General features: G+C 52.4%; 8 protein-coding genes across 8 annotated transcripts; 6 read left to right on the top strand and 2 right to left on the bottom strand.

The window, feature by feature from the left end:
• Positions 1-684: 684 nt before the first annotated feature.
• On the top strand, positions 685-2,046 carry Z520_09996 (eukaryotic peptide chain release factor subunit 1; the record flags this gene model as incomplete). Its single annotated transcript, XM_016780490.1, has 2 exons — positions 685-805; positions 863-2,046. 2 exons carry the CDS (start codon positions 685-687, stop codon positions 2,044-2,046), a joined length of 1,305 nt encoding a protein of 434 aa, XP_016628409.1.
• Positions 2,047-3,025: 979 nt separating this feature from the next.
• On the bottom strand, positions 3,026-4,201 carry Z520_09995 (uncharacterized protein; the record flags this gene model as incomplete). Its single annotated transcript, XM_016780489.1, has 1 exon — positions 3,026-4,201. One exon carries the CDS (start codon positions 4,199-4,201, stop codon positions 3,026-3,028), a length of 1,176 nt encoding a protein of 391 aa, XP_016628408.1.
• A 633-nt stretch (positions 4,202-4,834) lies between these two features.
• On the top strand, positions 4,835-5,695 carry Z520_09994 (uncharacterized protein; the record flags this gene model as incomplete). Its single annotated transcript, XM_016780488.1, has 1 exon — positions 4,835-5,695. The coding sequence occupies one exon, from the start codon at positions 4,835-4,837 to the stop codon at positions 5,693-5,695; it is 861 nt and encodes a 286-aa protein (XP_016628407.1).
• Positions 5,696-6,085: 390 nt separating this feature from the next.
• On the bottom strand, positions 6,086-8,000 carry Z520_09993 (uncharacterized protein; the record flags this gene model as incomplete). The annotated part of the gene is made up of 2 exons (XM_016780487.1): positions 6,086-7,649; positions 7,699-8,000. 2 exons carry the CDS (start codon positions 7,998-8,000, stop codon positions 6,086-6,088), a joined length of 1,866 nt encoding a protein of 621 aa, XP_016628406.1.
• Positions 8,001-8,659: 659 nt separating this feature from the next.
• Positions 8,660-11,753, top strand: Z520_09992 (uncharacterized protein; the record flags this gene model as incomplete). Its single annotated transcript, XM_016780486.1, has 2 exons — positions 8,660-8,859; positions 8,918-11,753. The coding sequence occupies 2 exons, from the start codon at positions 8,660-8,662 to the stop codon at positions 11,751-11,753; spliced, it is 3,036 nt and encodes a 1,011-aa protein (XP_016628405.1).
• Positions 11,754-12,131: 378 nt separating this feature from the next.
• On the top strand, positions 12,132-15,950 carry Z520_09991 (uncharacterized protein; the record flags this gene model as incomplete). The annotated part of the gene is made up of 1 exon (XM_016780485.1): positions 12,132-15,950. The coding sequence occupies one exon, from the start codon at positions 12,132-12,134 to the stop codon at positions 15,948-15,950; it is 3,819 nt and encodes a 1,272-aa protein (XP_016628404.1).
• Positions 15,951-19,932: 3,982 nt separating this feature from the next.
• On the top strand, positions 19,933-21,142 carry Z520_09990 (uncharacterized protein; the record flags this gene model as incomplete). The annotated part of the gene is made up of 3 exons (XM_016780484.1): positions 19,933-20,055; positions 20,133-20,221; positions 20,329-21,142. The coding sequence occupies 3 exons, from the start codon at positions 19,933-19,935 to the stop codon at positions 21,140-21,142; spliced, it is 1,026 nt and encodes a 341-aa protein (XP_016628403.1).
• An 849-nt stretch (positions 21,143-21,991) lies between these two features.
• Positions 21,992-22,552, top strand: Z520_09989 (uncharacterized protein; the record flags this gene model as incomplete). Its single annotated transcript, XM_016780483.1, has 1 exon — positions 21,992-22,552. One exon carries the CDS (start codon positions 21,992-21,994, stop codon positions 22,550-22,552), a length of 561 nt encoding a protein of 186 aa, XP_016628402.1.

Here is a 22,552-nt window from a genome sequence, read left to right as displayed (position 1 = left end):
ACAGTAAACAGACAAGCAATCCGCAACACAAGACCTCCCAGGCTCAAACTGACAGACAGTAGTACACGCAATTCTTCAGGTAAAGGAACGTTGGACCGAAAGGAAAGGAAATTTTTCCATGGGATACTGGAGGGATAGGAAATCTACTGCAAATCATGAGCTAGTGGTAGATCTTGGAAACATTCATTAGGTAGGTGTGTTAACCGACGATAACCAGTGGCGGCGAAACCCAAGGAAGCCGTTGTTGATAGCAAGTGGGCAAAGTGGAGTGAAAGCGCAGGTTGGTGGCGGCGGGGGGATTTTTCTGCCTGATAAAGGTGAACGGGTGTCGCACGTGACTCGGGTTCGCCTGGGCATGACTCGCAGCGCCTGGAAGAATTCACCGAACGAAACACTTGCAGCCCAACGGGGGCCCCTTAACCCAAAGCAGCGGTGGGCAGCAGCACCACAGTGCTTAACGCCTATTACTGCCAGCGCAGCACCGCCTAGCCAGTCCACCACCCACTCCCACTCTAACAGTCCAAGTAGTGACTTATTTCGACGCCACTTTTGTTTTCTCAGTCGACATAGACTGTGATATTTAAACATTGCTTCGCCTTTTCCTCCCGTTCTCTTACCCCGTACAGTTCTGCACTCTCTCGCATCACCAGGCAGGCCGTTTCTGCTCGGCCTCCGCCCGCAAAAATGAGCGCACCTCAACCCAACGAGGCGGAAAAGAACATCGAGATCTGGAAGGTCAAGAAACTCATCAAACGCCTTGAGGCGGCCAGAGGCAATGGCACCTCCATGATCTCCCTCATTATCCGTAAGTTACACTTCTCATGACAGTGCATCTTCTGGCTGAGTGCTAACTCGCCCACAGCACCAAAGGACCAAGTCTCTCGCGCTGCGAAAATGTTGGCTGAAGAATTCGGTACTGCCTCCAACATCAAGTCGCGAGTCAACCGTCTCTCCGTCCTTTCCGCTATTACTTCCACCCAGCAGCGCCTGAAGCTGTACAACAAGGTTCCCCCGAATGGTTTGGTGGTGTACTGCGGTGAAATCATCACCTCGGAGGGAAAAGAAAGAAAGATCAACATAGATTTTGAGCCCTTCAAGCCCATCAATACTTCTCTCTACCTCTGCGACAACAAATTTCACACCGAGGCACTGAGCGAACTTCTTGAGTCTGACCAGAAATTTGGCTTCATCGTCATGGACGGCAACGGCGCTCTCTTTGGGACTTTGAGTGGGAACACCAGAGAAGTCATTCATAAATTTTCCGTCGATCTTCCCAAGAAGCACGGTCGAGGTGGTCAATCTGCCCTACGTTTCGCCCGTCTCAGAGAAGAAAAGCGTCATAACTATGTGCGAAAGGTAGCAGAATTGGCTGTTCAGAACTTCATCACAAATGACAAGGTCAACGTTGCCGGCCTCGTCCTTGCCGGTTCCGCAGATTTCAAAAACGACTTGAACCAGTCCGACATGTTTGACGGTCGTCTTCAAGCCAAAGTCATCAAGGTGGTCGACGTCTCTTATGGTGGTGAAAACGGCTTCAACCAAGCCATCGATCTTGCATCTGAGACCCTTGGTAATGTCAAGTTCATTCAAGAGAAGAAACTGATCGGCAAATACTTCGAGGAGATCAGTCAAGACAGCGGTCGCGTCTGTTACGGTGTAGAAGATACCTTGAAAGCTCTGGAACTTGGTGCTGCTGAAACACTGATTGTTTACGAAAACTTGGATGTCACTCGCTGGGTTCTGAAGGCCTCGGACGGCTCGGAGAGGATTTTGCATACCACCAAGGCCCAAGAGGCCAATCGCGAACAATTCATGGACAAGGATACCGGCCAAGAAATGGAAGTTGTCGACCAAAGTTCGTTCCTTGAATGGCTTGCCGAGAAATACAAGGATTTTGGTGCCACCCTGGAATTCGTTTCGGACCGGTCTAGCGAAGGGAATCAATTCGTGAAAGGGTTTGGTGGTATTGGTGCCATTTTGCGCTACAAGGTCAACTTTGAACAGTTGGTTGATGCTGACGACGAAGACGAATTCTATGATGATTGACAATTCGACGACCTCGCAGGAGAGCGCGAGGAGCATACATCTCCAGGCTTAGTCCAACAACAACAACCCAAGTTTGTTGACGGTAGCTTGACGGCGGCTCCGCGCTCTCCTGGGCGTCTTCGTGAGGCGTCCGAGTCCCACCAGCAGCAGCAGCAAAAGGGGACGTATGGGAAAAGTGCCAACATCAATGGCAAGCAACAATCTACACACCTCAACAGGTTGGGCGCCAAAGATAGTGCCTTTAACCTCGCTGAGCGAGCGATGAAACCGCCAGCAAGGCAAACCCTTGACCTACTCCACGGTAAGCTAACTTCTGACATTCACTCGAGGACTTCGTGACACCTTTCTGACCTTGAACCGATGATAGGACGTTCCAGCCTTCGGAACATGGTCATGGTCTGAAATGACCACGGCATTCAGACCCAACACTCACCACCGTCTTCTCGAACCTCATGCATCCCGGTCAAAAGCCCGACTGAGTTGCAGACGCACAAGGGATCGGATCTGATGTAAGCCCGAAATGACATTCAACGTTTCAGACAGCCGCGTACACCGACAAACGAATCCGCATTCTGCTTCACTTTCCCAGAAAGGAGTGTGGAGACGGACCAGAGATGCAAGAGGCTCTTGAATCAGCTTCTGATGACAAAACTCCAATGCTTTACAATACTGAATCCTTATTCGACTGAGCTGGTCATTCTTTGCACGTCAAGCTCGACTCTTGTTTAGTCCTTACCTGAAGTTCGCTCTCAGGCTTCACTTTCGCTGTTTCAGAGGTCAGCAAGTCGCCTGTATTCCTTGAATGGAAAGAGGCCCAATATCCATGAGGCTGGAGGCATCTTAACAGCAAATAGCAGTCCTGGGCAACACAGACTTTGTTCCTTGCAAGCAGATTTTAGATAGTCACTCCTTCCTCAAGACCTGCTCCTCAGGTCTTGAATGCGATTCTCTTCGGCCTGATTGATGTGCTCCATCACCATCACCCTTCTGGTTCATCTTCTTGCTGGTCCCTAGGCAATCGATCCACAAATCTCCCAAGATATCTCAAAGTCTCAGTGAACTTGCCTAGCTCTTCGAGCATCTTGATAAGATTGGTTTTGCCTCTGCCGTCCTCGTCTCCAACCTGTACGTCGTCCCTAGCCCTACGGACGTGCGCAACTGCACGGTTAAGTTGACTTGAGGTGGCCTCCTCACACTCCACAAAGAACACATACTGCCAGTTCCGCGTCCTGCTGGGCCGGGTGTCAATGCTCGTCAGATTAAACCCGTAGTGTTTAAAGACCGCCAATGCATCGGCCAGGCTGCCTGGTTGAGAATGTGGGATAGTGAAAGAGATAAAGGATTTATATCTTAAATCGGTAACATCGTTACTGTGCAGAAATAAGGAGGCTTGAAATTCTTCGGACTGTCTCTGGTCCTTCCGTTTTCGCACGACAAGGAATCTCGTCGTGTTGAACCCTGGCTCGTCCTCGATATTCTCCGCCAGGCAGAGGAGCTTATGCTTTTCTCCAGCGAGCTTTGGACTGATGGATGCACTGATCCCCTCGACCGTGTTGGGCTTGCCGCTCTGGGTCTGGGCTTGGGACTCGCGAGCAACCAGCTGAGCAGCAGCAGAGGTACTTCCCACGTCAATTCGCTCCACGACGTTGGGGGGGAAATATTTGGAAAGATAACGGTTACACTGACCCCAGACTTGTGGATGAGTGTACAGTGTGCGAACCGAGTGGAGCAATCCCTCCTTGAGCTCGTCTAATTGTTCCGAGGGCTGAGAGGAAGTTGGAAATGGTTCTGAAGGAGGCGAGACGAACAAGCAGTGGTGTACAGGAAGATAATATTCCGCACAGACTTCCAAGTCAGGGTAGAGAGTTGGGGAGTGACCGCACCGGGCCAGCAAGTCAAAGACCTGGACGACAGACCCGTTGGTGCTGTTTTCTATAGGGACGACCGCAAAATCATAGCGTGCAGTTTGTTCAGAGTCCTCCGTGGATTGAATTGCCGAGAATATGGCCGAGAAGGAAGGGAGTGGGTGTAAAGAGACGGCATGGCCAGACGATGGTGAGGTTTGAAAGACTTCAATGGCTGCTTGGTGGGAGAATGAGGCTTCGGGGCCAAGGTAGGCGATATTCAGGGGCGTGGTGTGGTCGCTCTTCGCCATGGCGAGACTCTGAGGTTCTCCTTTGGTCGCCTTGCCGGTTGAGTTTCAGTGGTGAGGCGGTTGAAGTAAATTTAGTTGGATGTGATTTTGCATTTATTCGTCCGGCACCGGGCAGCCCAATATTGTATTTGGCGGGTAAAAGTCCCACCGTACTGATGTATGTACTTGTACGCCCGAGTACGGTGAACTACGCGATCTCGATATGACGCTGCCACAGCATCTCACTTCAACAATTACAACGACTTCTGCAACGACTTCTGACCTTCTCAGCGTCTCCGTCATACCCAGAATCTAATGCATTTGCCCGCTGGCATGGCAGACCAAAGGGAGCCCGGTCCCAATATGGATTTTGTTTGATGTAATAGCCTCAGGACAAGGCAGACTATCCCAGTACCGTCAAAACAACATGCCTCTATCTGAAAGGTGGGACCTGGCGTGCGCATCTGGGCTCTTGTGCCAGAGACCGCCGGAACCAGACACTGCAAGAAGAATGCAAGACCCGTCAACAATGTCCCGAGAGCTCTTGCTTAACCTATGTGCAATTGCCGCCTTCTCTTGCTGTTCGCTCTGTACGAGATTAGTTTGTCCTCCTTTCCTTGACGCATTGCTTCGACTGCGAGCAACATCAATATTATGCCTCATAAATCAGTTAGAAGAACTCTAGGTTTTACCCCACACGACCTTTACAGGGAATACTGGCACCCCGATCGCGACAACATTTTCCGCGAGAAATGCAAAGTCCTCTGCAGGGAGCAGAAAATTCTGATATGTGAGCTTCTGGACAGCGCCCCGTCCTCGTCCGCTCGAAACGCATCTACCTCGTCATCCACCTCTCCTCCCAAATGGCTCTCTTTCTCCACCATACGGCGCTTGTTCAAGGAGAGGACACGTACCTGCAGTGTCCAGACCGCATCCTCTAAAGGACACCAACAACCTAACGAGGACCAACGGTACAAGATTATCGGCAAAATCCACCCGGATGACAAGTCTACTGGCGTCTTCAAAGGCGTGCCCGCAGCTCTAATGGCTCTCGAGTCTCCAGCTCAATGTCCCCCCGGACTAATCCTTGACGTGCGAAACTATCTCGCAGAGCGTCCGCACGGGAAAGAATGGAGGATCAGGGGAGCCTTGCCAAAGTCTGGACAAGCGCCTTCAATCACCACCAGAACTGACAGAGGTCAGCCATTGCATTCTCGAGAGGCCGCAACCGCCAAGGACTCATTGCCTCAGATTGCCGACTCATCTGATGCCCGTGATCAGCGCCGCTTCGTTCTCCTTGAGCACCGCGTCAGATGTAATTGCGAGGAATCGTTTCACCCTCGTCACCGTCTTCGGATCTTTTACAAGCCAGGGTATACGCCTGACCCACAAAAGATTGCCGAGGCGAAAAAGAGGGCTGAGAGGAATCGCGATGTCGATTGGGTGGTGACTTCTGCTGCCACAAACGCCGCCGTTTGCAGTGCAGCAGTTGCCGTGTGTGCAGCAGGTTGTTGAGTGTCACGGAATATCTGCATCGACTGTCCCTACGATGGATGAGCAAGTGCAGGCCGCCGGCTCTGTTGAAGGCCTCGGAGTGGACACTAGGGAACCGGGGAAGAAAGGGGATGTGTGCGAGCCAGGTAGTTGCCACATAAACAGCCTCGACGGAGTGGCTAGACTCTGACTTCGTCTCTCTCCGCCTCGTGATAGGTGGCCCTTGACTCTATTATCCTATTCCTACCACCCCGTCCAGTCCATGACCAATTGCTCTGCCTTTCCTTCAATAACACTCGCTCAAACGAGTGTTCACCGACTACAAATACAACACAGCATCAGGCTGCTAGATCGCCGAGGCGGCTCGGGCCAGCCTTAATCTGCCGTTGCCCTGACACAAACGCTTCTGTATCAGAACGGAGCAGTCTCCCTCTTCAACCACCGTGTGGTTCTCTCGTCCTTCTCGAAAAACCCACTGGTCTTCTCCCACACTTCCTGATGGTACTCATTCAGCCACACCTTCTCCTCGGGGTCCAGAAGACAGGGATCGATCAACTTCCGACACATGGGCACCATAGTCACATGCTCGAACCCAATCCAAGGCTTATCTCCAAACTTGTGATTCGTCTTGGCCTCGCGAGCCATGATCATGTTCTCGATCCGGATCCCGAAGTTGCCATCTTCATAGTAGCCAGGTTCGTCGGAGATGACGTTGCCGATGCTCAGAGAGACCTCCGTGTACGCGGCGCGGGTGCCGATGCCGATGGGCCCTTCGTGGACGTTGAGGTAGGAACCAACACCGTGACCAGTGCCGTGGCGGTAGTCGAGTCCCTCGCGCCAGAGATGCTGGCGAGCGAATGCGTCGATGGCGAATCCTGTTGTGCCTTTGGGAAAGACCGCGCGGTCCAGAGCGATGACCCCTTTGAGCACCAAGGTATACGCCTTGATCTCCATGTCTTTGGGGGTCCCGAAATGTAACGTCCTCGTAGTGTCGGTGGTCCCGTCGAGATACTGAGCCCCGGAATCACACAGATAGACGGCATTTGCATCGATTTGAGAACAATTTCCCCTCTCGGGCGAGTAGTGAATCACGGCGGCGTTTGGCCCTGTAGCTGAAATAGTGTCAAAGGACAACCCGACAAAATGCTCACCCCTTGATCTGATTGCCTCGAGTTTTTCTGCTGCCTGGACTTCATCGATCCATGATCCACTGTGTAGCTCTTCTTCCAGCCAGGCAAAATATTCAATCAGCGCCGCACCGTCGCGGATGTGACATTGTCGCATTCCCTCGAGTTCGGTGGGGTTCTTGATAGCCTTCGCATCGGCGATAGGGCTTCGAGACTCTTCGACTTTGTCTTCGCCACCCAGACCAAGGTAGAGCGCCCAGGACGATGTGCTCGACAGCAAAAGTCTATTAGAATGGGATTTAGCGACTCCGTTAGCGACTCCATTAGCTTGAACCTCATTTGCTGCTGTTTCGGCGATGCTCGTAAGATCACCAAAGAGGTCATTATAAGGTTTGATTTCGACTGTGCCTTCGAGGTGTTCTCTCACTTCCGTCCCTATCTTGGCCGAGTCGATATACAGCGTAGCCGAGTTTGGAGTGACCGCTGCGTAGGAGTAGAACACAGGGTTGTACGGAATGTCACTGCCACGGAGGTTGAAAAGCCAGGCGACCTCGTCAAGCATCGATACAACCATCCCCACAGCCTTCTTCTTCTTCAACTCTTTGCGAAGGTCATCAAGTTTCTGTTGATAGGGTTTTCCGGCATACTTGTCAGAGAGGACAATAACCTTCTCTGCCGGCCTTGGTGGCCGGTCATCCCAGATCTTATCAACCAGGTTCTCCGAAACTCCAACCAGTGTTGCATGTGACTTCTTTTTCAGCGTTTCACTGAGTTTGCGAGCATTGGTGGCTGTAATCACGGTGGGATCGACGCCGACAGTTTTGCCGCCCTCTGCCTGCTCTGTAGTCCTAATCTCAGCTCAGTCTTGCACATGGCCAACGCACATGGTGTTCGCACCATTCCTGCCACGTAGGGACATCTTCCATGCCCTGTTTCAGCAACAACCAGTTGTCATCCAGCTGCTTAGAGGCTTGATTGAAGTAGCGGCCATCGGTCGATAGAGCTGCCTTATCGAGCGTAATGACAGCCGTGCCAGCGGAGCCAGTGAAGCCAGAGATATAGGCTCTCCTCGCATCGCAAGGTGCAATGTATTCTGACTGGTGACTGTCCTCCGAGGGTACAATGTAGACGTCGAGTTTATGCTCCCGCATCAGATCGCGCAGCCGCGATAGACGCTTTGTGGTGTCCACCTTTTCCATATCGACGCTTCGTAGCGATCGTGAGAAAGAGAATGACCGGATAGATCGAGAGGGGGAGAGCGTGGCTGGGGGCGTTTGCGAGTGAGGCGACGTGAGACGCAGCAAAGACGGGAGACGAAGAAATGACCAACGCATCGAAAACGAGGCACTACGAAGAAAGGAACATACAAACGCAGCTGTCTCGAAGCCAGCCCATGTGCCGGACCTGCAATGGCTCTCCGTATCGTTCGTGGCACGCATTGACTACCACCTAGTACGGCCCAACTGGGCAAGCGTGCCGAATTTGTCATTTGCCGACGAGGCTGCAGCCTCGTGATGGGTTTGTACCTCGACCCTCCTCGCCTCTTGTACAACTTTGCGCAAGTCAATTCCGAATCGCTCACCACCTCGCCAAGCCTTTGGTTGTGCTATTTGCGACCTTGGGAGATTACAGAAACATATATCCGCCGTGCGGTATCTGCTTCCCTGAATTCCTTGAAGTCAAGATCAGCCATCAACCTTTCGCGTGGAGATTGACTTGCTCGACTGCACGAGACGCTGGCGTGGCCAATGCACATTTATCTGTCATAGCCTGCATTCTACGTCCTTGCTTTTGGAAAAAACTAGGCCTTTCTCCGCTTAGAGCAGGATGTACTGTTTGATGCCGCCTTATACATATCATGGAGCAGTTAATACGTGAACTGTACCAGCCTTCCCATCAATCGTCATCCGAGCGCATAAATGAGATCCAGAAACAAATCCAACAGCTCCAGCGCGAGAGGTCAGCATGGCGGCAAGCTGTGGACCTTCTTCACAATGGAGACGACACCATAAGATTTTATGGTGCCTTGACCCTGACCATCAAGATCAATGCTGACTGGTAAGTGTCCAAGATGATTTCCACTTTCGCATCACCAAAGTCGCTGAAATCATGTCAGGGACCGTGATGGGTTGGGCGACAATGAGAACGTGAGGAGCTCTCTTCTTGAAGCGCTAGTGGGCAACTACATACGTCTAGTGAATCTTCCCGATTCGCGCTTCGTTCTCCAAAAGCTCGGCTCGACACTTGTCAGTTTCTTTGCGAAGCCAGATTCAAGCTGGAGCCTCCCATTCAGACAGGTATTGGCCTGTTTCCTCAGCGAGAACTATGTTTTTGAAGAGAATCTACCGGAAATGGGTCAACTGCTGGAAGCCAGCAAAGACCGCTCCGACAGTGTGCTCGAGGGGGTCCTACTGCTCGCTACGATCATGGCGGAGGACTTGAATAATCGCTCTTCCAGCGCTCTGGATAAAGGGAGACTCAATGACCGCGTGGCTGCTAACTCCTTGGACGTATGGCTCCTCTTGAGGTATTGCATAAAGCTTGTGATCGGTCAACAGCAGGCAGAAGCAGCACCAGAGCAGGCACGGGCCCAGCTTAGAGACATTCTTCAGCTGGCCATGAAAGCGATCCCGTATTGGGCCAACATGAGCAAATACGCCGAAGATACCCAAGCCCAACGCAGTGAAGGCATTGCCAGAGACTGCATCGCTGCAACAGTCGACTTTTTCGAGGACGATTCCTACACAGGCTCAGTGCTTCAAATGCTCATCTCTTTGGAGAACTCTTCAGCAAGACTCCTTCGCGAGGCTTTGCCAAATTTCCCAGCTCGCCTTGTCAATTCTCCCAAGGCGAGAGAAATGGTGGATCTCCTGCTTCGGGGCGACTTCATTTCCGACGGCGTTCTCTATGTTGATCTGCTTGAGTCCATCATGGGTCACATAGACATCACCAAACCCGACTTCCTGGACAATCATCGGTACAATGAGGTAGTCGTGACTTTGCAACGGCTCCTCTCCTGCAAGGGAGTCGCCGTCATTGAGGACCCGGTGTGCCAAGTCGTCTTGGAGAGGATTGGTGAGATTATCGAGGGCTATATTGACTGGGAAGACGATAACGAACCGGCCCGGCTGTTTCTTAAGGGCGTGACGGTCAGGGTATGCGAGGCTTGCCTCCTTAAAATCCGAATACCTCCCGAAGAGATGTCCAGCGAGACCCAGTCTTGGGACGCTGATGACCGAGCAAAATTTCAGGACTTTCGTTTCGATGTGCAGGATTTCTTCCACTCGGCTTACATGGTGCTTGGGAATGCGTTGATAGAAGAAATTGTCGCCAACATTCTTGGGCATGGTGCATCCCCGGACTGGAGCATCTTTGAAGCCAGCACTTTCAGTCTTCTCGCATTCTCCGACACCATGACAGCCAATCCAGACAAGTACGATACCATCATCACTACGGTCTTGGGGAGCCCGGCGTGGAGCTATCTTCTTCAGACCGCCGACAACGTTCCAGATCGGGCATTGCGGACTGCTATTAAATTCATAGCAGAAAACGTGGCATACCTTCAAAGACATCCAGACAGGCTGGTCGCAATCCTGAACTTCCTCTTCTCTTCGCTCCACCTGCAAGCATCGACGACTGCTGCCTCGCGGGCGATATACAATCTATGCGACTTTCACAGAAGCACGCTTGGAGAAGGACTGCCTCAGTTCATCGACTCGTTGGTTTCCATCGGGGACATTGGCGAAACAGAGCGACATCGAATATACGCCGCTGTCGCGGCCATCATCCAAGCATTACCGACTGAAGAAGCCAAGGTCGAACCACTGTCACGTCTTCTTTCGCCCGTTGGCCATGCATTTACAATCCTAGACGGCAACAACATCGATAAAGCTGACATCTTGAGAGGCTGTATTGACATTATGCAGACCCTTGCCTCAATTGGCAAAGGACTGCGGTCCCCGGCCGATGTCCCGGTGGACTTGGAAGCATCGAGTGCGAGTACCTCGGACTTTTGGACGAGCGGTCAGGGCGCCATCGTCCAGCAGAATGTCCTTGCCATGTACCACGCTATCCTGCAAAAGGTCCGACCCTACATCGACAGTGTATTTGTTGACGCCTGCTGCGACTTTATCAAATCCGGCTTCACCGAAGAGCATCCGTCGCCGTTTAAGTTTACAGACTTGATCGGGCTTGAGCTGGTCAACCACTTCATCAATCTCGACAACCCAAGCATTGACAATACGATGGCTTGTGCATCTAGTTTCCTGGCTTCCGTAAGCAAGAAGAATCTTCAGGCCAGCGTCAGCGGCCTCTTGTATGCAGTCATCTCCAATCAGCGGCTGATTCTGTCAACATACCATGAAACAAAGCAACTCCCAAATAATGATTTCCTATCTAGTTCATTGGACTTTCTCAGCCGCTTGCTCAACAAATGTGCTCCAATGTGGTTTGGCATGCAAGACAGTCAAGATACAGCAGCGGTATCGGTGGAGATGGGCTTGCTTGTCATGGCAGACTCGGACACGCTCCCACGTCGATCGGCGGCAGGATTTTTTGCGGCCCTTGCAGAGAGCAGTGGCCCTGAGAACGGGTTTGACAGCGAAGCGAATGCACGTGTCAAAGGCCTGCTTCAAGACTTTGGGCCGCGGATTCTCTCACTTGTTCTCCGTCTTCTTGGAGGAGAATGTGCGCGTTCAGAGATCGACAGCCTGACCGAAACACTCAAAAGATTCGAGCAGAAACAAGCCATGCTGAGCAAAGCGGTGCTCAGAGAAGCAGTCAAGGAGGAGACCGGGGTCATGAGCGAAAAGGCCCTCAATGCGACAACGTTGGAACGACGCAATCGTTTTGTGTCACAGGTGGCAACGTTACGAGGCGCCAGGAAAACCAACGAGATTGTGAAGGACTTTTGGATTGACTGTAGGGGAAGCGGATTTGGGTATATCGCTTGATCTTGCGCCCACTTGAGTGGGGGAGGAGTAGAATTCTGAGATAAAGAGGATCAAGACGTTGAGATGCAACAAAGAAGTCTTCTTGAGAGGCGTAGAAAGTATGGAGTTGTACGAGTCCAGATAGTATCGTATCAATATACCTCGTAGATGGATGGATACGGCCCCAATTGGAGGAACGAGAAGCGTTGACCAGTGGGTGGGTGACCTGCGTCTCCGACTCCCCGTACAAGTCGCGATTCATCTCACTCTCCCGTTGCGACTAATAAGCTCCTCATCGACATTGTTTCACCTTGAGGCTGTCCTGGCTAGTGCTTCTTTTCCTTTGCATCTGACCAAAGATGCGACTCCCCTGCACTGTGCTTTGCAATTTCGGCCAGCATGAGCGGTAACAACCCGTATGCCGTCAACGGCGGATACGGGGGACTTCGCCAGTCCAACGACTCCAATCCATATGCCCCTACGAATGCTGCCAACTCGGTCTCCGGCAGTCGCTATGCGGACCCGTACCTAAATCAGCAGAACAACGGTTCCTCTCCATCCGTCAACAGTTTCGGACCTCAAGAGCGCAGGCGCAGATCAAATCCGTATGACCAGCGCGATCGAGATTCACCAAGCCCTCTGCCCTCAACGCTGTCAGGTACAGGAGGAGGGAGCATCTCGGGGGCCTATGGGGGAATGCCGCGTGCAAGATATGGGGAGACTGTTTCTCCTTCGAGGAACGAATACGACTATGGAAGAGCAAGGGACCCTCAAGAGTACGAACAGAGGCAGCCGACGCCCTCATTCCGGGAGAGGGAGAGAGCTTACAACGAAAGCCAGAGAGCATACAATGAGGGCAGGAGTCGAGATGGCAGGGAGATGCGAGGACAGATGCCTGCGCCGTCCACCATCTCTTCGAAACCGAGTCAATCCGGTCCGAGCCAACAAACGCCCACGAATGGTTACACTGCCCACCAGAACTACGCTCCTCCAGACACTGCCAACCGACATTACTCTCCCCGACGTCCGGCAAAGAGCATGGACCAAATTCTGCGTCACATACAGTCAGATTGGAAAGATATGGAGGGTGACGATTGTGTCCCTGTGAAGATGGCCCTCAGGCTCATGGATCCCAGTTCCCTGGGCCTTGCTGATAAAGAGGGAGACTTTGCCAACACCCACATGGACCTGCAGAAGTGTCTGAAGTCCGTGGTCAACGAGCACTATGCCGACTTTAACAGCGCCGTGGGCACTTATCACAAAATACAGAACGCGATTCGGGACAGTCAAAGTCGCGTGAGACATTTGAAGCTCGGCTTGATGAACGTCAAAGACGGCATGCTAACGATGCGGCCGGAGCTGCGGACTCTTGCCGAACAGAGCGGCGAACTCGATGGCATGCTTGTCACGTTGGGCAAGATAGAGTCTTTCAAGCTCATTCCGGGGAAGCTGGAAGAGAAAATCAGCGAGAAGAAATTCCTCGGGGCCGTCGACATTTTGATGGACAGTCTCAAAGACATTACGAAAAGCGAGTTCGACGGTATCGGCTCCATCTCCGATCTTCGGAGCTATTTCACCAACCAAGAGAGCACCTTGTTGGATATCCTCATTGAGGAGTTGCACGAGCATCTCTATCTGAGAAGTCCTTATTGCAAGGACAGGTGGAAAGGCAAGAAAGCCAACGGAGAAGATAGAGATCCAAAGGACAATATGATGGCCGTGGGAATCAATGCTTGGGACCGACCCTTCAACCATTACTTAAACAACGTCGACCTCACGGCGCCTATGGTGGAGGATCCAACCAAGAACCCCGAAACTGACACGTTCTATTATATACACATGATCATTGAATCACTCAACAAACTGGGTCAACTTGGCGAGGCCGTTTCGAGGATTGAGCAGAGAATGCCTCTTGAGTTATACAAGGTCGCCGACAAAACCAACCACGACATAGATGCCAAATATCCTAGTCATCTGAGAGCCCAGTTCAACAAAGCAAATCGAAAGACGTACTCATTGCAAGCGAACGATGGGAGGGCACAAGTCTTGTCCGACTTCCTGTGGACCCTTTATTCCAAGTTTGAAGCCATCGCCGAAGGTCATCGGGTGCTTCACGAAGTGATTGGAGGTATTGCTGCCAGAGAAAAGGCGGCCAAGCCAGACAAGTACACCACCGGCTTCAAAGAGCTATGGAAATTGTATCAGCTGGAAATGCGGTCGATACTGCATGACTATCTGGCCACCGACGGCGACCACACATCTTTGCGCTCTGGATTGTCTGGCACTGCCAGCACCGACATTTTCGCTCGGCCCCAGCGGGACAAGAATAAAAAGATGTTCCGGCTTGCGGAGATGGACCAGAAATCAGAGTCCATGAAGGCCGAAGAGGATGAGTTGAATGAAATCCTCAAGAGCTCAGTACCCGGTCTCGTCAGCAAAGCCCGCGCGAAAGATGGGGCCGATGTGCTTACAGACCGCAGTGGACAGGACAGCACTGTGACAGGCCACAAGTTGTTAATTGAGCCAGGCGTCTTCAACATGACCATCTTGTTGACTCCGTCCCTGACGTTCCTGCAGCGTCTGAAAGACATTGTACCTTCGACGGCACATATTCCCATGAGCACGTTGACCACCTTCCTTGACGACTTCCTCATCAACGTATTCCATCCTCAGCTCGAAGAAGCTGTCACCGAGCTGTGTGCGCAGGCCATGATTGATCTAGAAGCATTCTCAGAAGACCCGCAATGGTCGAAGCACTCGCCGCATCCGATCTTCAAAGGGACAGTATCTTTTATGGCACTAATCCGTGCCTTTTCGGCAATGCTGAGCTCGATTCCGCAAGATCAAATATTCACACAGCTCATCATCGACCAGCTGGTCACGTATTATGATAAGTGTTACGGCTTCTATAAGGCTCTAGTGAGCCGCGTGGCGTCTCCAGATCCGAACCAAGATGGCAACAACACCTTGTCAACCAAAGCGGCTGCCTCGCTTGCAGCATCCGGCGAAGTCCACGATGCCGCGCTGGAGCTGCTGAACTACGACAAATCGACCAACAAAGAGGCGTCTCGATCCAGCCTGATCACCAAAGAGGTGCAGAGTCTCCTTTCTGCGACGAAGGCCAACCCGCTCTCCGCCTACGACATTATCTCCGACCCAAAATCAGTCCATCAGCTCTCCCTGCTCTATAACAGCATGCAGTGGTTAGGCGCCGCTCTGGCACAAATTCGACATGTCGACAGCAGTCTACATACAGGATTCTCACATGCAAGAAGTGGTTCGCAAAATAGAAACGCGCGGCGATGGACGTTGATCACCAGTTTGCGAAGTGGCGGACCCAGCAAATCGCCCTCCCACGCTGGCGCCACGGCCCCAGTTTTCTTACCTCTCACGTCTGAAACAGCCATTCCTTTTGATACGGTTGTGTCCTCCTTCCGCTCACTGGGTCAGACGTGCCTGTTGACACTTCATATCGACATCCGTTGTGGGATTATCCACCAATTATCCCGCACCTTGCGAGGGCCTGACTACAACAACAGCCCGACCACCTCGCCTGATAACCGAGACTCTGCGGGTGCTCCGCCTCTGGATTCAGGACTTTACCCTTACGTCCTATCTTCTCCACCGTCTTCAGCGTCTCCGTTAATCCTCGAGCTCAACAACGATCTCATTGCTTTCGACTCCAACATCGCATCGTTCCTGGGCACGCGAGAGAGGAATTTCATCCTCAAGGGGCTATCGCAGCTCGTAGATCGCTACCTTGTTGCCGCCGCCGATGTGATTGGAGTCATGAATGCCAATGGGGCCGAGAGGGTCAGGATTGACACAATGGTGGTGCAGCAGAATTTGAGAGCTATCCTCGCGAATACAACGGACAAGAGACGGAGCTGGACCAGCAACAGCAACAGTAAGGAGCAAACTGGCCTCGGCATTTCCACGGCCGACGACTCGGAACGCGACGAAGACGACGGGCTTCTTATTTCCTCGAGTCGATATTTCGACCTGTTCCTCACCGGACCGGATTCGATCCTGCAATACGTCCGGGACTGCAAGGCACAGAAGAAGGATGTCGGATACACCTACGACGAACTGCGCACGCTGGTCGAGTTGTATTTCAGCGCGAAACTGAGGGGCGAGGACCGGGAGGAGGCAATCCGGGCGAGGAAAGGGTTGCAAGACGCACTGCTGGGTTTGGGCGAAGGGATGTGGGATAGCTAAACAATCGCCTGCTACTAGACTTGGTTGGTGCTCAGATTCTGGGGTTTGGTGATGTTTGACTGGAAGGATCGGACATGATGTTTTCCAGCATATAGCCTGATTTTTTCCGGGTTAGTAAAACTTATACAGTCGGCCTCGAATACGAAGTACAATTGATGAGACGTAAAAAGGTGCATTCCGACGATCGCGTGGATGGTCTCCTCCCTTTTCCAATCCGATTCTTCCAAGGTTTTATTCTCTGGCTGTTGCATGAACTGCCATTGTCCCGTCGCATGGCGGTATAGTGTCAAAGAGACATGAACTCCCCTAACTCGCCCTTCGACCCACGAACCCGGACCCAAACCCGACCAAGTCTATCCCATTTCTCAGCCCCTTCTGCTTCTGCTTCTGCTTCTGCCTCCTGCGTTTGTATTTGCTTTTGCTTTTTGCCTTCTGCTTCCCCCCCCGTAGTCCCTGAGCCTGATTGCTGAAGCGTTCACCCCTCCCCCCTACCCGACCTGGTGATCTAGCCGAGTCGAAGAGGAGGAGGAAGCGTGTACTCGGCATGTCGCACCGGATCTCTCTGGCCTATCGACGCAAAAAGGTATAGCAGCCCCCCACCCCTTGAATTGTTTTGATCCACCTGACTGTTGGGTTTCAGTGCGTTGATCGTTATGGGGGGGATCGTTGGCTGAGACGAAGGCCAAGTGATAGCGAAAGAGGCGCAGGCTGGGAGGTATCCTAGGTAGACAGGCAGACGCAGGCAGGAACGTAGGTATTTAGAAAGCGTCTTCTGGCGTGCTGCCCGACATTGTTATCCATTGGTATAGTGGTCCGATGAGATCAGTATAGTCGTCTGCGCAAAATCCTTCTTGTCTTTTCCCGACCCCAAGTCCTTTTTCATTGTGTTTGCCCCTTTTTCCCCCCTTCCTTCCTTTCCCTTTTCAATCCTTACATATGGCCAGAGGTTGGATAACTTGTCTCTTATGGTCTGCTCTTGGGATTGTCCCTCTTTTCTGCACCTCTTCTATCTATATCAATCTCCTCGTCGGTTCTTTTCTCCATCCTGTTGTTCTTGGTATCTCCATCTCCTCCTTGCCCTGCTTTCTTAGGCTCTTTAGTCTCGGCTTGCTGCGGTGCTGATGCAACTTCGTCACGATTGATGAACGATTTGGACCCGGCCGTGGGGGGGAGACGAGGGGAAGGAATTCGTCAAACATGCGCACAGAATGCTTGTGTTCTCTCTTTGATCATGCAACTCTCAGACTGTCGTGTATCGTCACATGCATTATACAAAGCGAGTTGGTCGTCTGAAAAGATCCTGTAACAGGGCAAGTCCACGCGACTTCGTCAACTTCTTTTTCAAATAATTTCTTTGTGAGGAGTTCGACACCCGTATGCCTTCGTATGCATCAACGATTTCAAGTATCTCAAAATTCACCGCTCTTAGTGTCAGGTTGTAGTCATAGTCCAACAGCAGAGCCGCCCTGCCAAACAAAAAAAGGTGACGAAACCAAGGGCGGTTCTGCACCAATTCGAGCAAGAAAATCAAAGTAGACGGCGACGTCGAACAGATAGGGAGATGTTGATTTGTGAAGCAATATTCGATACATTCGGGTTTCTAGCCTGGCTTTGACATTAGCACAATCGAACGGAAACATCGCTAGGACGAGGGCTGGAGCTAGATGGTGCCTGTTGGTTTCGAATAGTCGAGTATTGAGGCGTGCCTGTTCGCAAGCCTTGAACAAGCATTGTCAACATGATCGACCGACCATATCCCTTCGCCTATTTTACCTTTTTCTTCAGCTCCTTTATCATGTTAAAATTCGACTTCATGGGCCTCGGCAGGGTTGGCTGCACAAAATTAAGCAGTCCCTAAACCGAACGGCGTGGAATATCATGTTGGCATCAAATTCTTCTTTCCTGAGTGACGAGGCGTCCTTCTGTGCTTTGTGCTTTGTGTTTAAGGGTTGCAGTCTCGGAAGTCGCAGACAAGGGCACCAGGGTATTCGGTTCAACGTTGAAAGAAAGCATGCTTGAAGCAACGGATCTTGCAGGCAAAGCAGGAATGAAACTGTCAACAGGGTTTTCAAAACCCAACAGAAGATACTGCTATGTTGATTTCGAGTCTCTGTCCATCAGTCAATACTTTCAGCTTTCCAGACAACGCTGTCATGCCCCCGAACGACACGACACTTCGGTCAAGCATTGAAAGCTGAAGGAGCATCGAATTAAACGTGCACGGAAAGCAGAACACCATGTGGTGTCTGCAATGCCTGGTAATCTCGAGGAAGGTCGCCGCGGTCAGGCTGCAAAAGGAGGAATATGGTAAGGCGAGAGAGCGAGACATCAGTGTCTCCACTGGACCTCAAGGCTGCAGAAGAAACAACATCATCATCATATATGGCGGTAACCTGACACGGAGAGATATCGTGCTGGAGATTCTGAGAGAGGTGAGCAAGCTTTGAAGCACTCACATCGAAGATATCCAACGTAAAGTAGTAAGAAGCGCCTTCGTCCCCTTCTCTGGGCGATTGCTAAAACAATAGCCCCGTAACGGCCGGGCCCCAAGAATGGCCAAGCCAGCTCAAAGGCCGGAGACACCAGAGGCCCTTGAGAGGACGGGTCTACCTCCCGGCAAGGACAAAAAGAGGCTGACCAGTGGAGCACTGCTGTGTCTCCCTAACCCTGGAAAATGCCACTTGGATAAAACTTCCGGGCTGGCAGGGCACTGGGGAACCATGGCAATTGCCGATCCAAGGATAAAGCGGAACCCGAATTCAACATCCGGACTCGTCCACGTATTTCCAGGCGACCTTTTGCCACACTTTGTGGTTGGATGTGGCTTGTTGGAGGAGCTTCTCTGTCCAGTGTCCAGCGTGTCCTTGCCCATTGTCCATATCCAGCACCAAGCTCCCAATGGCCAATGCTCGCCATAGAGTTAACAGCTTCCCGTGCCGATCTCAGGCCGGAAGTGGATCGCGCGCTCGTGGGTTTGCCACAGGACGAATTCCCACGCACATACCAATCTGTCTGTCATAACAGCCGTCGGAGCCACGGTGCTGGAAGACAATCTTGGACACCGTCGTCGCGCCAAAGAGTCAAAAGCGTAGATAACCCTGGGTGAAATCTACTGACAGATCTGGCTGGTACTCTCATGTCATGCCTTTATCTAGCGCTAGCTTCAATGAGCATGGGTTAAGGCTGTGGGAGCGAATTAAGGACGCCAGGAGTTACTTCTCCTCGCCGGTCAATTGGAGAAGCTGCCCCTGGGTTCTGGATCGCAAAATCGGTTTTCCGGGAAATTCTAGACGGAAGGACTAGGGCATGGGCCTAAGTATGTACTTGAGCGCGGTCTTGCAAAGTTTTTCGGGTGGGTTGTGGAGGCCGGAAAACAGGGTCAACAAGAGCCCAAGTCAGAGAAGATGGTGGAAAAAGAAATGGTCGCGGTAAAGTGTTTGACGATTCCATTATGAGGACGCCACTTTGTGTCTTGACCCGATTGGACAGTTGAGATCTTAGTAGGGACTCTCTTCCACGATGCTGCATCGCGCCCAAACTTGCCTCAATCCCTCTTTTCCAACCTTACAACCTGGGACTGAGCCAAGAAGGACTTTGTCGCCAATTCTCGCCCATGCCACTCCTCTAACATCTGACCGTGTTTTCTACACTCTCCTGAAGCATATTGGACATCCCTGGCCAAGGCTTTGTGGGTTCCCAGGGCCATCGAGCAAGCGGTGGCTGAGACGGTGGCTGAAATAGAGAGGAGTTCGGGTGGCAACGATGAGCGACGTTCTGCAGTCTTGTGGCCGTCTGTCATCGATTAGAACCATACCTTTGCATTCCCGATAACGTAGCCGTCTTATTGCGGTGCCTCACTGTCGGGAACTGCAGAGCGGAAGCTGGTTGCGTTAGTGGGGGACAAGACACCGCTCCCCAAACCAGCACCGTCATCTCGAGAGCCGTCGGCGCAACCTGGCCAGGTGTTCAGCACGACAACAGGATGCCAAACCGCAAAGAGGTCCAAGATCTTAAGCCGTCGCCCAAAACGGGAGGTGGCGAGCCCGCTAAATCAAGGGTCAGGATCGGGAGGGCCTGTGATCGCTGCAAGATCAAGAAGAGCAAGGTGAATTGACTCTTTGCCGGCAGAATTTTGCCGGCGATCCAGCAAAGGCATTGTCAGATGGCTGACATCCAGTGTAGTGTGATGGTAACACACCTTGCTCGGCGTGCATAGCAAGTGAAAGCACATGCGAATATAGTGCGCGACGACGCAGAGAGGCGAGAGACTGGTGAGTGGCCCCGATGGTCGCATCGAGAATCGACCGTCTTGCGACAAAACATTCCGTGTTCTTGTATGTTTCCTTTGCCGCTCTGAGCCTGACGATTCTGCCTGCAGGTATTGGGGTATGCAGGATGTGATCGACGAAGCGCTCCAGAGACTCTACTGGGCATGTCGCCAAGGCCGCGGCTTCCCAGGAGTGATTCCAGACGAGAGCAGCGGTCGAGTATCCACTGATGCAATTCTTCGAGGGTTGGGGTTGAGCCCTCCAGCGGTAGACAATACTCGTATGGCAGCTAGCCGGTCAGATTCGGTCTTGGAAACGCAGAATCCGCTGCACCGTCCACAATCGTATCATCCCCCGGATTTTCCACCCCCAGATTTGTCGCGCACCAAGACCGCCTCTTCTGCCGTGACTCGATCGTCGACGACCGGCGATGACCGACTCACCTTTGCAGAAGCGACGACTGATGGTGCCAGCCGAAGAGGGAAACAAACATCAGCAATGGAAGTAGACGGCGAAGAGGAGGAGATGTCTGATGGCATCCCGGACAGCCTTCCGGACGGCTTCGCGGAACAATTCCAGGGGAGTTTGGGTAGCAGTATCGACCCTGCAATGCTGCAAGATGGCCATGTGGATTTGACCGCCGGCTCATTATACCCAAATATGAGTGTTATGGACTTTGCAGGAAGGGGACGACCCGGGATGCAGGGTCAGCGGATGCCCACACAAGCTGCGGCTGGCCAGTTCCAAGTCGACGGTCTACCGGAGGAAACATTCGGAGCGGGTGGACAACAGCGATGGCAAGGACGGGGACACGAAATCGATGGCATGCTTCCTTGGCCCGGGAACATGGCCTCCATGTACAGGGGGACTAGGCAGGATGAGGCCGGAGGTGGTTTCGACGATCATGTTGACGGAGAACGATGAGCCCCCGGGAGGCAGTCTACCGTAGCGGTTTCTCTCGTGGAGCAGAGGACGCCTTTGGCTCAACGCAGAAATGTCCAGAGGAGACAACAGCGCTAATGACAGCAACCCAAAGGGTGGTAACAGGGTAGATTTGCATTCGATAGCGACATACAAGAAGTCTCGGAAACAGATGGCGTCGTTGCAACACAAAGCCAGCATAAATGGTTCCAAGACAGACCAAAATACAGAGGAAAAGAATGGTCAGGATCTCACAACACAGGATGAGTTCAAATACCGCATGGGAGTACGAGATGCAGGAGCATCCGGGGGCACGAGAACGACCCGGAAGTAACGAGGTCAGGAATTGGGGAGTGAGATGAGCAAGAAAACAGCGAGGGCAGTGGGCATTTAAATAAAAGAACTTAGCAGAGTGGACGCACCAGACGGGCGAGATAGTGCTGAGTGGTGAGTGGTGGAATGGGCACGATATTCGAGGTACACGCGGATTCATTTTCCGAGGGGTGGACGAGAACAGGACAAGAGCAGTAAGGCGCCGGGCGAGCACTTCCAGGCGGTCAGAACCACGCACCTAAGCGGGTGTGGCGGGGGCCCCTAGCAGTGGATATCCACTGGACCCCTAGTATCCCTAGGCGTCGCAGCCCCGAGCCCCCCTACAACCTGTAAGGGCGTAGCGTCAAAGTCTTGCGACGAGAGAAAGTGGATGGTTCACGTGACTCTTATCGATAACGCAATATGCTAGTTCTTTCACGAGGTTGTTCGCCCTTAACTGTACGCCACAGGCCTATCAAACAAAGGGCTCTCTCTCTCTTGACGACAACGACAACGACTAGGTGTAAAGTGAATTCAAACATGTCGTCCAACGTTGGTCTCTCCACCCCTCGTGGCTCAGGAACATCAGGCTATGTTCAGCGCAATCTCTCTCTCCTGAAACCCCGCGCCGTCGGTGTCGGTGCCCCCTACAGCCTAGATTCCTCCGCTCGACAACAGCCCCCCAAGACGCGGAAGCCCGACCAAGAAATCCTGAACCATGACCGTCTACGGGCCATTGAAGTCAAAGTCCTGGAGCTGAGGGAGAAATTGGAGGATGACGAGCTCGATGAGGACCAGATCGATGAAGAGTGTGAGAAGCTGCGAGAACAGTTAACGAAGGAGATGGAGCGCGAGAAGAACCGGGACCGTGGGAGATCAGGAGGCGGCAGCAGTACCAGAAGAGCGGACGGGAAGGGGCTCAAGAGCTACCAGGTGCACGAGTTGGCCGAGGCAAAGGAACAAGAGAGTGAACGACTGCGAAGAGCTCTGGGGTTGAAACCTGGTGAGATTCCCCAAGACGACGAGCATCCCATGGCAAGACAGGAGAAGAGGAGACGGGAGAGAGAGGAAGCTCAAGAGAAGACGGAAAATGTGAAATGA

Source organism: Fonsecaea multimorphosa, assembly GCF_000836435.1.
Source record: "Fonsecaea multimorphosa CBS 102226 unplaced genomic scaffold supercont1.27, whole genome shotgun sequence".
In the NCBI taxonomy this organism is placed as follows: domain Eukaryota; kingdom Fungi; phylum Ascomycota; class Eurotiomycetes; order Chaetothyriales; family Herpotrichiellaceae; genus Fonsecaea; species Fonsecaea multimorphosa.
Note: the sequence above shows the minus strand (reverse complement) of the source record. Positions and strands in the feature narration are given on the sequence as shown.